This window comes from Tinamus guttatus, unplaced genomic scaffold (genome assembly GCF_059628265.1).
Source record: "Tinamus guttatus ecotype Peru unplaced genomic scaffold, ASM5962826v1 Tinamus_guttatus_pri_ptg000655l, whole genome shotgun sequence".
Taxonomy (NCBI): Eukaryota; Metazoa; Chordata; class Aves; order Tinamiformes; family Tinamidae; genus Tinamus; species Tinamus guttatus.
The window spans coordinates 1-13,166 of NW_028289189.1; the positions used below are offsets into that span (position 1 = coordinate 1).

Here is a 13,166-nt window from a genome sequence, read left to right on the forward strand (position 1 = left end):
GGCAAGCCCCGCCCACGGACACGCCCCCCGCCGCCGCTGCTTGGCGGGGAGGAGGGGGCGGCGAGCGGGCCGCCAATGGGGAGGCGGAGGGGGCGCCCGCGCAGCCAATAGGGGGAGGCGGCGGGGGCGGGACCCGGGGACCAGGAAGTGGTGTCAGAGCTGTAAACAGACGCATGGAGGGGCCCTTAAAGGTGCAGTGTCCCCGGGGGGCGGGGAGGAGAACGGGGACCCGAGGGGACAGGGCTGGGACACGGGGACACTGAGAGGGGAAAGGGCTGTGGTTGTGGCCTGGTGGGTACCTGAGGGGCCGGGGGCTGGGACACACGGAGACACTGCGGGGAAAAGAGCAGTGAGGGTAGGGGGACACTGCGGGAACAGGGGCTGGGGACAAGGCAGCGATGGGGGGGACAGGGGACAGGGCCTGGGCGCAGGGACAGGGGACCCTCTGCCCAGCAGGAACCGCAGCCAGCGGCGCCTCCGGCCGGGCCGGGATCCACATCCCGGTGGCGCATCCCGTGTCCATGGGGAGCAGGGCCGGGAGGCTCCCGCGTCACCAGCCGGGGACGGAGGCCGGATCCCCCCTGGAACGAGCCCGTCCCCGGAGCAGGGGAGCAGGGCCGGGCAGCGGAGCTGTCCCCAACCCCCGGAGCTCCCCCCGTCCAGCCCCGGCCCAGGCCTGTTTCTCATGACAAACTTCGGTCCCGACGACTGTTTGGTTTCCTGGAAATAAATTTCCTTTTGGCTCTCTTCCCAGTGCCAGCTCTGCTCCCACGGCCCTCGCGCCCGCTCAACGGCTTCGATTCGGCTCTTGGCCGCCCCGGGGCCGCAGCCAGGACATTCCCAACGGGGGGATTTCTGGGATGCTCCGGGACATCCCGGGGGTCATCCAGCCGCACATTCCCGCGCTCGGGAGAAAGGAGCCTCGGCGGCACACGCGGCGTTCGCCTCTGCTGACTGAATTTATTTAGCAAGAAAAACTCCTGGCCGACTCCACCCTGGGCAGCCACTTACAGATAATAAAGTAGAACAGATCTGTCACGTAAGCCAGAAAACAACCTGGGGCAGTTACAACTAAAAAATAAAGTGGATCTGTTTAATTTAAAAGCTCAAAAATAACAAGCCATATGTTTTTAAACATGTAGTAAACACAAAAGCAATATAGTCTATGATACAATGTACACTGTACACACTGGGGAGGGCGGCACGTGGGAAGGGAAGGGGGGTTAGAGTCTCAAGATGCAAAAGGAAATGCCACATCATTTGGAAACAAAACGGGGGAGAAGAAAGAAATCTCTGGAGAGAAGAGAAAATAAACTTCATTATTGGAAAAGAAACGTTAGGAGAAAAGAGGCAATGGGATGGACAGCATCATAAAAGGGAGCAATTAAATAAAGGTTAAAAAAAGCACTCACAATACACAGTGTTCATAATCAGGAGCGAGGAGCATAAGGCAACGATCTCCATAGAAAAAAGGGACCTTCCAAAGGGGTTTATATAGAGATATTTATAGCTATTTATAGATTTTAAATATAAAGTAGGAATGTGCTGTGGAGGCTCTCTGGGCCCGGCTGCACCGGAGTGCCGTCCCCTGGGCGCCCACGGGGACGCGGCGCCGGCCCCGGCTCCGGGTAGAGCCCTCGGTCCCGGGGCGTCCGCAAGGAGCGCGGGCTCCTCGCGCCCTTCCACGAGGCTTCTCCTGCGCGCTGGGAGGGAAGGACGACGTCCCCAGGGACGGCCCCTCCGCGGGGACGCGGTGGCGCCGCGCAGCCCTCGCAGGGCCCGCGTGCGCGGCCGGGGCGCCGCGCGGCAGCGGCTGCCGCCCCTACAAGTTCTTGGTGACCAGGTGGGTTTTGTAGTGCTTCGTCAGGTGGTCGCTCCGCATGAAGCGCTTCTGGCACTGCGCGCACTCGAAGCGCTTGTCACCTGCGGGGAGAGCGGCGGCGGTCGGCGCGGGCGCCGTTCGCACGGCGGGTCCCTTCCGCCGCCACCGTCCTCCGGAACGGCCGGACGGTAGCGGAGCGGGCACCGGGAGCGGGACCGACCTGTGTGCGTGCGCGCGTGCCGCTGCAGCTCGTCGGAGCGCGTGAAGCGCTTGCCGCAGAACACCCAGTTGCAGACGAAGGGGCGCTCGCCCGTGTGCAGGCGCACGTGCGCGCGCAGCAGCGACGTCTTGCGGAACGTGCGCCCGCACTCGGGGATGTGGCAGATGTGCTTCTTCTTGCCTTGCTCCCCCGGCCTGCGGCGGGGCACACGGCGACGGGGCCGGCGTCAGCCAGCGCGGGGACATTCGGGCACCGGGACAGGGGACACGGCGCCCTCCTCTCCCCGCCGCCCGCTCACCTCTTGTCGCCGTCCTTGCAGTTGGGGCAGGTACACGCCATGCGCCGCCGCTTCTCGCCCGGCTGCAGCTCCCCGGCCAGCGCCTGCTCCATCTGCAGCTGGATCTGGGTCGGGCTCAGCCCGCTGATGGTCACGTTGTTGCCGGACACGTTCTGCACCGTCAGCTGCTGCTGGCCTGCGGGGGGACAGCGGGGTTGAGGCTCTGCCCGGGGAGGCCCCGGCCGCGCGCGTCGGGTCCTCGCGGGGTGGGACGGGTCCCCAGCAGAGGCCCCAGGGAACATTCAGCGCCCCCGGCCCCGCGTGCAGCCCGGCCCCGCCACGTGCTGGCCCCCGCGCGGGGCAGGTAAGTCCCTTTTTTCTGAATATACTGTGCGGTTTTTCAAAGTTTTCGCTTTGACCCTTCGGGGTGGGGCAATGACCAAAGAGGAAACAAAAAAGAAACTTTGAAAAAACGTGCAATATATTGACCAAAAAAACGGGACTTACCCCGGACCCTAAGGGCCGCTGGACGCTGGGGCGCTCGCAGACGCGGCCGCGCCGGGGCCTCGCACGGCACCCGGCAGCCGGGACGGGGCTGCAAAGAAGAACACGGGGTCAGCGGGCGGGAGCGGGGCCGGAGCGGCGCGGGGAGCCGGCGGCCGAGCACGGAAAGGGCCACCGCAAAGCGGGGGCTGCAGATGGCGGCAGGGGAAGAGCAAATCCACGTCCGCCGGGAGAAGAGGCTCCGGAGCCGGGCACGTCCCGGGGGAAGCCAGGCTGAGAACTGCCTCAGCTCATTCTGTTTGTGCAGCGGCAGCAGCCGGGTCCCGGGGCACCTGCCTGCGGCGTCTCCCCGCACGCACCGCGCGCCCCAGATTTGCACCCGCAGCAGCAATCAAAACCCCCTCAAAAGCAGCCCCGTCAGCGAGCGCAGCCGCCGCGGAGCACCCGGCTCGATTTTATGCTGACGTAGTTGAGTCAAGCAAGAAAGGACAGACTGCAAATCCGAGCGGGATGCCCGCCGGTTCTTGCCGAGGGAAACCACGGAAGAGCAGCAGGTCTTTCCGGCTCGGGAAGCAGAGGAGCTTCCCAGACACGAGCTCCTTCCCGGCTCCCTGCAGCGAACGGCACCGCGCGTGGGCTGGGGACGGCTGCGCAGGGGCCGGGGAGCTGGGCCAGGGCCAGGAGGGAGACGTGCCGTCCCCGGCACCGCCTGGGCTCGCAGACACCCCCGAGCACAGGCCGGGGGCTGTGTCTGACTTTCCCTGCGAGAGCTCTGGGACACGCTCGTCCCATGGAGCAGCCCAAGGGCTGGATTCGCTCCGAGCGAGCGGCAGTGCCTTGGGAGCTGCTACAGAGCCAAAAACCTCATCCGCCTGGGAACAAGGTGGATAAACAAGGGAAAACGTCCTGGCCCTGGCGCTGGCCTCCAGTGTCCCGTGGGACTCGCTGCTGGCGTCGCTGCTGGCCCCCCTGGAGCCCCGTGTCCCAGCACGGCCGAGTCCCGGCGCTCCCAAGGAAGCGCATCCCATCCCAAGTGGAGCTCGGAGCACCCGGAGCCGATCCGGGCCCCAGACCCGGCCACTTTGCCCTGCAGCTTGGCATGAGCACAGCCTGGGGGGCCGCCTGTCACCCCCCCGTGCTGACCACGCTCAGCGGGACCCGCTTGGGGACACCCGCAGAGCCACCAGAGCCACCCTAGGCCTCCCTCCCGCAGCGAGGGCAGCTTGAGGGCCCGCGGCCGCGCGACCCACCTCCGCTGTTGGTGATGGTGACGGGCACGCCCTGCACCTGCACGCCGTTGATGTTGATGGTCTGCATGGCCTGCGCCGCCGCCGCCAGCTGCGCCGGGTTGAGGCTGATGACGCCGCCAGCCGGCGCGATCTTGGGCAGGGGACGCTCCTTGCGCGGCGCCGCCTTCCTGGCGCTGCCCGCCGCGCCGGCGCCGCGCGGCGCGGGGCTGCCGCACGACGTCCCCGACGGGGCCACCGCCACGGCCGAGGCCTCCTGCAGCAGCACGGTCTGCAGCTCCCCCGAGGGCGTTTTGAAGTAGACCTGGCGGGAGGAGAGGAATCGGAGGGGCCGCCGGCACCCGGGCAAAACGTCTCCCTCCCCACGCGGCCACGACCCGGGGCTGTGACAAGCCTGAGAGCAGCAGCAGGGTCACCCGGGCACCTGCAAACCCTGGGCCTCTTGCAGGGGCCCCGGCCTCGCACGGCACCGAAGGGCTTTTCCCTCGGACCCAGGTTCCCAAAGGCAGCGCCAACCATGCAGCCCAGGGGCACGGGGCCCTTTCCCACCTCCCGCTGTTCCCAAGAGCTCCTGGAGCAGCTGCCTCATCCCAACCCAGCCTGGGAGCACCGCAGAGGCTTCGAGGCTGCTGCATTCCTACAAGTCCTGGGAAAACAGGCACCCACCAAAGAGAGGCTTGATAAAGCCTGGCTGAGGGAACGGCGACGTTCCCAACCCTTCCTGGCCGCCAGGGGATCCTCACAACCACGGCCGGCTGCCCAAAGCTGCTGCCAGGAGGGGCAGGTCGGCAGCTCTCAACCCCTCGCTCAGGGCTGGAACGGGGCAGGGAAGGCACCGGGTACCTGCGTAGGGGTGGGCTCCGTCGCCTGGATCTGGAAGTTCTGGCTGGATTTCTGGGGCACGGTGGGGAGGGTGGCGGAGGCGGCCTGCACGACGCGCAGCGCCTGCTGCGGGATCTGCACCACCTGCGGCTCCTGCTTGGGCTGCACCACCTGCACCTGCTGCACCACGGCCGGCTGCCCCGCGCCCGGGCCCTGCACGATGAGCAGGTTGCTGCCCGCCTGGATGATGTTCTCGGCCGTGGTCTCGATCAGCACCGTCTCCACCTGCTCGGCCACGGCCACGGGCTGCGCCGGGGACATCACCTTCTTGCGGGGCTTCTTGCCGGCTTTCGAGGGGCTCTCCGCGACGCCCTGCGCCTGCGCGCCGGGCTCGGCGGCGCTCACCAGGTTGTTCACGGGCAGGGCGAGGGTCACGTTGCTGCCACCGCTCAGTTTGACCACGCTGCTCGCGCCCGGCGCCGGCGACGCTGCCCCCTTCTGCGCCGGGGCCGGCTTGATGGGCACGGGCTTGTGGGAGGAAGAGGAAGGCGCGAGGATCGCTTGGTTCGTGCCCGGGATAATCTGGATCTGGTTGGTGAGGTTGGGCTGCACCTGGATGGCCTGTGGTCCCGCAGCCTGGAGCTGGGGCACGGGCTGGTACTGGACGTTCGCGGCCGAGCGGGCCCCTTTGTTGATCACTGCTGGGTTCTGGATGGCAAAAACCAGCTGCCCGCCGGGGTAGGAGGTGCCAACCTGAGAGCCCTGGATCTGGAAGAGGTTCCCTTTGGAGGAGAGGATCCCAAAGCTGCTCTTCCCGGAGCCCAGCGGGAGCGGCGCAGGCTTAATGGGGACGAGCTTGCGAGGCGCCGGCTGAGGAGGAGCAGGAGGCGTCACGGCGGCTTCCACGGCGGGCGGCCCGATCTTGCTGCACGTGGCCGCGAGCAGGGCCAGCGGCGACGGCTGCGAGTCCTGCGGGAGCCGGGGGGACACGGTGGCGTTAGGGCCGGGCGCAGGGGCCGCCGCGGGCGCGGGGCGCGCGGGGCTCACCTGGGCGCTGGCCGGTGGCTGCAGGTACTCGCTGGGGCTCACGGCGGCGGTGGCGGCCATCCTGCCTCTGCCCTGCAGGGACAAGCGCGGACATCACGTGAGAGCGGCGGGGCCGCCGGGAAACCAATAGACCCCCAGGGAATCAATAACCCCCGGGGAATCAATAAACCCCCAGGGAATCAATAAGCCCCGGGAAATCAATAACCCCCCGGGAAATCAATAAACTCCCAGGGAAATCAATAAACCGCTGGGAAATCCATAAACTCCCAGGCCAAGCCAGCGCGGAAGGCGCCACACGGGCTGCAGTGACGCCACCATCCCGTCCTCTCGCCGCAAAGCGCCCCGGATCTTTGCGCATGTCCCCGGGTTCCCGGTTCCCGTGGGCACCAAGCGGAGGGGCCGGGGCAGCGGACGGAGCCCTGCGGCTCTGCCCCGGCCCCGCACGGGAAGGGGTTGAGGCTACGGAGCCCACGCGGAGCCCGTGGCCCCACGCGCCGGCCGTCGCCCGGCTCCTCCTGGCTGCACCTCTGGGAATTCCAGAGGGCAGGACGGCGCTTTGGTACGGAATCGGGTTTTTCCAGGCTGCCAAAAGCATCGTTCCGGTGATCCGGGGATGCTGCTGCAGAGCGTTATGGAATGGAAAGGTCCCTTGAGGGAAGACGAGGCTGCTGCGTTGGCTGGCAGAGGGTCTGGGAGCGGGAGGAGCAGCAGCCCGGGGAGGCCCCGCGGGAGGAGGCAGCGGCTCTGGAGCAGGAACCGCGTGGGGAGACGCGGGGAGGACAAAACGGGGGGTGCTGAAAGCTCCAGGGAGCCGGGATGGGACGGAGCCGCCGCCGGACGAGGCCCCTCCAAAGGCCCAACGCAGGGAGCCAGGCAGAGAGCTCCCAACACCACGTTTTGCCAAGTCTGTTGTGCGAGACAAGGAGGACACTTCACTTGTGGCGCCTCCCTTGGCAAGGTCCCTAGTTGCCCCATTTGTCCCTTGCTGTTCAGCTCAAGAGCTGCACACTATTTGCCTGGACAAGGTGCCAGGGAAAACTCGTCCGGCTCCAACTCCCTTTATTGCCACTGCTGAACACATCCTGCTGTCCAGCAGGGAACTACGGCCATCCCAGGAATAGGGATGTGTGGGGCTTTCCCGGGGCACCTCTGAAAGCCGGCCCCACTCCGGCATCGCACGGAGAGAGCATGGACAAAGCACGGAGAGCACGCGGAGAGTGCATGGAAGAGCACAGAGAGGACATGGAGAGCGCATGAACAGTACATGGGAGCGAATGGAGAGTGCACAGAGAGGACACGGGGAGCACACGGAGAGCACATGGGAGCACACGGAGAGGACACGGAGAGTGCATGGAAGAGCACAGAGAGGACACGGAGAGCACACGGAGAGCGCATGAAGAGTACATGGGAGCGCATGGGGAGCGCACGGAGAGGACACGGAGAGCACATGGAAAGCACATGGGAGCACACGGAGAGGACACGGAGAGTGCACGGAAGAGCACAAAGAGGACACGGAGAGTGCACGGAAGAGCACAAAGAGGACACGGAGAGCATATGGGAGAGCACGGAGAGGACATGGGGAGCATAGGGAGAGTGCATGGGAGTGCACGGAGAGGACACAGAGAGCACATGGCAGAGCATAGAAAGAACATGGAGAGCGCACGGAGAGCGCACGGGAGTGCACGGAGAGCACATGAAGAGCGCATGGGAGCGCATGGAGAGCACATGGGAGAGCACGGAGAGCGCACGGGAGAGCATATGGAGGGTGAATGGGAACGCACGGAGAGGACACGGAGAGCACACGGAGAGCACATGAAGAGCGCATGGGAGCGCATGGAGAGCACACAGGAGCACACGGCACAGACAGGGCCCCTCGCAGCACCCCAGCCACGGCCACCGCCACGCGAGCAGAGCCAGGGGCTGCCCAGGTGCTGGCACAAGCGCACGGGCAGACGAGCCAGGTTTCGCTCCCAAGCCAAGGAAGGGCCACGGGAACGCAGCGCGGAGCCGGCCGGGCGCATTCCAGCCTCGCTCAGGGATGCTGCTCCGCAGTGCCGGAGCCCCCGGCTGCTCCGCGCCGGCCCCGCAGCCACGGGCTGCAGCTCCAGCAGCTTCACCCAGCACGGCCTCATGCACGAATTTGTCTATTTTACACTGCAATTTCCAGTCCCTTCGCCACAATATCCTTAGCTGTAATTATCTCCTCCCACAGCCCCGCTCGGAACGAGAGGCCCGGTGCCTCCGCACAGACGAGGCTCGGGCTCCGAATCCAGGTGTGCCGGTTTGGGGCTCAACGCCCTCAAACACCCTCCCACCTCCGCGAGGGCTGGAGGAAAATCATTAAATCATTAATGCAGGAAAAGCATTTAGGGAAACCCGCGGGGCCAGGGCAGCCTCTCCACCCGCAGCTCCGGCTACAGCCGGAGCAGGACAAGGGGGCAAAGCAGCAGAGCTCGGGATGTCTGGAAACAACAACCACAGCCGTGAATCCGCACGGCACAAACGTGTCCCGCTCCTCGGGCGGCGTTTTCCAATGTGGGACCGATGCCGCTTCTGAGGCCCCGAGAAGGGCAGAGCGAGACACGTCTCGGGCCTGCGCGCTGCGGCGCCGGGACCGGGTCGTGCCCTGCGAGAGGCACGACCTAACGGGCCGGTTTAACCCATGGATGCATGTGAGCAAGTTACGGGAGTTGTAATTAGTTGTAATTAGTACCTTGAGAGCGAGGAGGAAGCGGAGCCCCCTGCAATCGATGAAGGAGCTTGGGACCTGCACGGGGCGCTCAAGGCCACCCAGCTAAGCGCTGCTATGGGGCAAATACCCCACGGGCAGGTGCCCCCTTTGCTTGTCACAGCCCCAGATGAGATCTGGAAGTCTTGGTGGTCAGGCACGAAGGAAGTGAAACACCCGATTATTTACATATTAACAGCAGGAAACCGAGCAACGCTTTAGAGTAAAAGAGCCTGGAGTTTTGTTACTAATCCCCTGGTCGAAATAATTCAAGAGGATAAAAACTGCATTCTCCAAAAGACACCAAAAAGCTGCTTTTGAGATAGGACATCCAAGAAGTTATTCTAACAGGAAAACACTCTTTTTTTGGAGTTGAAGGGAAAACTCCAGACCTGATTCCTCAACCTTTTTCTATGTCTTTTCCAAGAGGACCCTGCCACAACCCAGCTCTGAGTACCCGGCACGCGGATGCTCCACTTGTTTGGCCAAATGGGAGGCTGTTCCCTCCTGCTCTGCATCCAGGGAAGCTGCCCGGCCCCTCAGCTGCATTTTGGCGTTAGGAGCGGGAGAACGAACTCAAACGAGCGGCACCGGCCAGGGCTGCGCAAACGAACCCGGCGCAGGGTCGGCCCCGCGCGAGATAAGGAGGGATCTTGGCTTGGGGCAAACCCGTCACCGGGCACCCCGAGCGGCAGCTCCCCGGGGCGAGGAGAGAGGCCGGGTGGAAACTTCCAGCAGCTCCAACGCCGCTCCCGGAGCGGGCGGGATCCTGTTCCCAGGAGGTGCCTGGGCCGCGGCTCCCGACCGGGAACGAGCCCGAGCCCACGGGGCAAAACCGCCGCCCCCTCCCCGCGCCCGGGCTCCGGGACACCCGGTGCCTCCCGCACGGGGGTCCCGGCAGCCGCGCGAATCTCCCCCATAGAGCGGAACCCGACAGCAGCCCCGCTCCCCGCCCCGGTCGGGACGGCCCCTAAACCGGCACCTCCGCCCGGCACCGGGGACGCCCCCAGGCACCGGCTCCCCGCCCAACCCCCCGCGCCTCCACGTACCGGGGCCCCCGCCGGCGGCCCCGCCCCCCAGCCCGCGCCCCCCGCGCAGCCGCGGGGCCGCCCCGCCCCCGGCGGCGGCTCCCCGGGGAGGCGGGTCGAGGCGCGGGGCCCGCCCCCTCCCGGGCCCCGGAAGCGCTGCCCGCCCGGCGCACGGAGCGGGAGGGCGGGGCGGGCCGCGCAGGCCGCACGCCCCTTCCGGGAGCCGCCGCCGCCTCCTCCGCGCCCCCCGCCCCCGCCCTGCCGCCCCCTCCGCCCGGCGCCGCCGCCCCCCGCGCCCTCCCTCCCGCGCCGCCCGCACGGACCGGCCGGAGCGGCGGCGGCGCCGACCCCGCTCACGGCGCCATCTTCCTCCTGCGAGGCGGCTCGGGCACCGCCCCGAATGGCCCGCCCCCCGGGCTGCCTTCTGGCCAATCCTCAGCCGGATCGCCGGCGCGCTGGCCAATCGGCAAGGGGGTGCTTTCACCGCGGCCAATCCGCCGTGGTTGACTTCGTGATGGGCAGAGCCGCGGCCGCGTGATGGAGGGACAGCCTGGCCAATAGCCGCGGGTCTCCTGGATGACGGACGGAAATCGGTGGCCCAATGGGGAGACAAATTTGTGATTGACAGCGCGCGCGGCAAATGGGAAGAGGAGCAGCCTGTCGCCCTGCGTTGATTGATTGATCACCGGTCGGGAAGGGAGGAGGAGGTGGGGGTTTCCTCGTGGGCGGATCCACGCAGGGAAAGCTTCGCGATTGGCCGGAATTAAGTTTGACAGACAGGCGGTTCCACCAAGGGGAGCAGCGCGGCCGCCCCGCTCGGGCGCTGACTGGCGCAGGCTGTTCTGGAACGTTGGGAGCCTCTGACGTCACGGGGTCCCCGCGCGGGGAGTCCCGGGGATCCCCCCGCGGGCGGGGCTGGCGCGTCCCGCGTGGGCGCCGCGGACCGCCCGCCCCCCTCCCCCGCCCGCCGCCTCCGGGCGCTCCCGGCACGCGGGACCCGCAGCTCCCGCGTGGGCCGCGTCCCTGCGCCCGCGCGTGGGACGGCGCCGCACCCCACCCAGCGCACAGAGGCTCCGGCGGGGAGAAAACGGCGTTTCGGGGGGTCCGGCCGCGCCCGGCGCCCACCCGTGGGTGCCCATCGCGCCATTGGGGCGGCCCGGGGGCGGCCCCGCTGCCCCCGCTCGCGCCGCTCCCCGCAGGGCCCCGCGTCCCGCCGCGCCGCCCCGGCGTCCCTCATTAGGGGATCACGCCACGCCGGGACGCGCGGCCGCTAATTGCCGGGCAGTGCCCCGTGACGGGGCCGGCGGGGCCCGCGGGGCGCCCCCTGCCCGCCGTGCGGGCGGTGCAGCCGGGGCTCCCTCCGCCCGGCTCCCCCGCGGTCCCCCCCAAGGCTCCTGCAGGAGCTGCAATGCCCAGGGAAGAGCAGGGGGCAGGACGGGCTCGGGGTTCCCCGGTCCCTACCGGGCTTGGAATCGAGGGGCTCGGCCCCCCAGAAAGCACCAGGCACATGCGCCCACCTGGACACCCCCATCTCCCAGCCCCACGGCAGCCCCACACCAAAGGGGGCTGCGGGTCCCCCGGGCCTGGACAGGACAGAGGGTCCCCAGGGTTGGGGGGTCCCCAGCGATTCCCGCACGTGCCCCCCGTGCCCGGCCTGCCAGGGCCCCGGGGTGCCCAGCTGGCTCCAGCCCCCATGGGACCAGCACCTCCCACTGGAGCCAAATAATTGCTCGGTGCTTTGTTGTGCAGTGTCTATGGCCCCGGGGCCTCCATTTGTGGGAACTTGCTGTGGCGAGAGCCTCCCTTTTAATTACCTCCCCTCCTCACGCTGCTGCTTACTCACCGCCTGGCACCGGCGCGACTCCGACCCCCTCCCGGGCCCGGCACCCCCGGGGCGCCGCGGGGGTCCCGGCGGCAGCGGGGGGTGCAGGGAGGTGCCGAGCTCTGTGCTGGGTGCCTGGGCGCTCGCCCGGCTCCTGCCGCATAGGGCGAAGGCGGGTGCCCGTCCCCAGCGCAGCAGGTGGAAAAGGGGCTTTGGGACTGGGCGCTGTCCCCACAGGGTTCCCCCTTCCATGGCCGTGGTGACACCGAGAGGCTCCGTGGCGCCGGCGCCTGGAAAGCTGTGATGGCTCCTGGTGTGTGGAGGGGGCCCAGGCGTCCTGGCTGGGGGTTATTTGCAGCAAGTGATGATGCCCCCAGGGGTGGCAGGGGGTCCCCACAGCGGGTGCATCCCTCCTGCAGAGGATCTGCCGGCTCCGCTCCCGGTGCTCCCTCCTGGGCCGCCGGGACAAGTCCCGGCCTGCATCTCCCTGCCTCAGTTTCCCCCGGGGGGAGCGATGCCGGCGCTGCGGCCGCGTGGATGTTGTGACCGGCACGAGCTCTGGCCCCCGGCGAGGACAGGGACCCCCAGGCCTGGAGGGGACACAGATGGTCCCGGGTCCTGTCACGGGCCGAGGAGCCCTGACGCCTGGTCCCTCGCTGCTCTGCGGTGCAGGGAGGTGGCCATGGGGTGCAAGGGAGAGCGTGTCTGTCCGCAGCCGCCCGGCTGCTCTGGGTGTCTCTCATCCCCTCCCTGTCCCGCGTTTTGTTGCAAAAGAGCAAATTACCCGAGTTTTCACCCGGTGGAGGGAGAAGGTTCCCTGGGGAATCAGGGCTGGGAGTTGGGCTAGGGGGCACTTAGGGGCACGCTCAGTTCTTTGTCACACCTAGGGCCACCCCCAGTGCAGCCCCTTGTCCTAGAGCCCCCCGGGACTCTCAGCGCTGGCTTTTGCCATGGACACGAGGCTGAGATGGCACCGTGGGGACACAGGGACGCGGATCCATGCAGCGAGGCTGTCACAGGGACATGGGGACACGGGTCTACGCAGCAAGGCCAGGCCAGGGGCCGTGGGGCTCTGCAGCAGAGCAGGGCACGAGCCGGCGCGGCGGCGCGAGGGCAGCCGTGGCCGCGGGCTCGCGGCGGCGGGGCCAGCTGGCCGCCGTCCAGGCCGGGCGCGCGATAAGGCGCAGGAAACGCGCCCGAGCCCACACTCAATTAAGGCAATTACGGCAGCCGGCTGCGCTGGCAGCCCATCCCGGCGCGCCGGCCCGGATCCGCAGCCTGCTCGCTCCTAATGATTTCTTCGAAGAATTAGAAAGTGGTTTGCAGAGGCTCTCGCGGGGCCGCCAGCCGGCCCGGGCGCAATTTAGCGAGTGGGGAATGGGGCCCCGGTGCCGTCACCGCCGCCGCGGGGGCCCTGACGTCACCGTTGGCTCCCGTGGTTCCTGCTCCCTTTGATCCCGGCCGGGAACCAAACCTGTTCCTAGGCCGGGCGCTGCACCTCCCCCTGCCGCGCACCCCCTCCCCGGGCCAAAAGCATCCCGAGTTTTTGCACCGCGGGGATGGGGAGGGAAAAAAAGCCGCCGGTCGCGGCACGGCCGGCCCGTGCCAGGCGGCTGCTCGCCGCGCGCTCGCCGCCGTGACTGACAGCG

At 67.8% G+C, this 13,166-nt stretch overlaps 1 protein-coding gene across 1 annotated transcript; it reads right to left on the reverse strand.

Annotated features, from left to right (window-relative positions):
• Positions 1–1,805: 1,805 nt before the first annotated feature.
• On the reverse strand, positions 1,806–6,001 carry SP2 (Sp2 transcription factor). The gene is made up of 6 exons (XM_088536258.1): positions 5,940–6,001; positions 4,914–5,861; positions 4,074–4,374; positions 2,341–2,515; positions 2,043–2,236; positions 1,806–1,923 (listed from the first exon to the last, which is right to left on the reverse strand). The coding sequence occupies exons 1-6, from the start codon at positions 5,997–5,999 to the stop codon at positions 1,823–1,825; spliced, it is 1,779 nt and encodes a 592-aa protein (XP_088392384.1). The 5' UTR covers positions 6,000–6,001; the 3' UTR covers positions 1,806–1,822.
• Between the last annotated feature and the right edge of the window lie 7,165 nt (positions 6,002–13,166).

What these genes read in the sequence shown, in the direction of transcription:
- SP2 (XM_088536258.1), bottom strand. Translation starts at nt 5,999, where the DNA reads ATGGCCGCCACCGCCGCCGTGAGCCCCAGCGAGTACCTGCAGCCACCG. An exon ending in AGCCACCGGCCAGCGCCCAG is followed by an intron (nt 5,862 to 5,939) that starts GTGAGCCCCGCG and finishes CGGCTCCCGCAG; the next exon opens with GACTCGCAGCCGTCGCCGCT. An exon ending in GCACGCGCGCACGCACACAG is followed by an intron (nt 1,924 to 2,042) that starts GTCGGTCCCGCT and finishes CTCTCCCCGCAG; the next exon opens with GTGACAAGCGCTTCGAGTGC.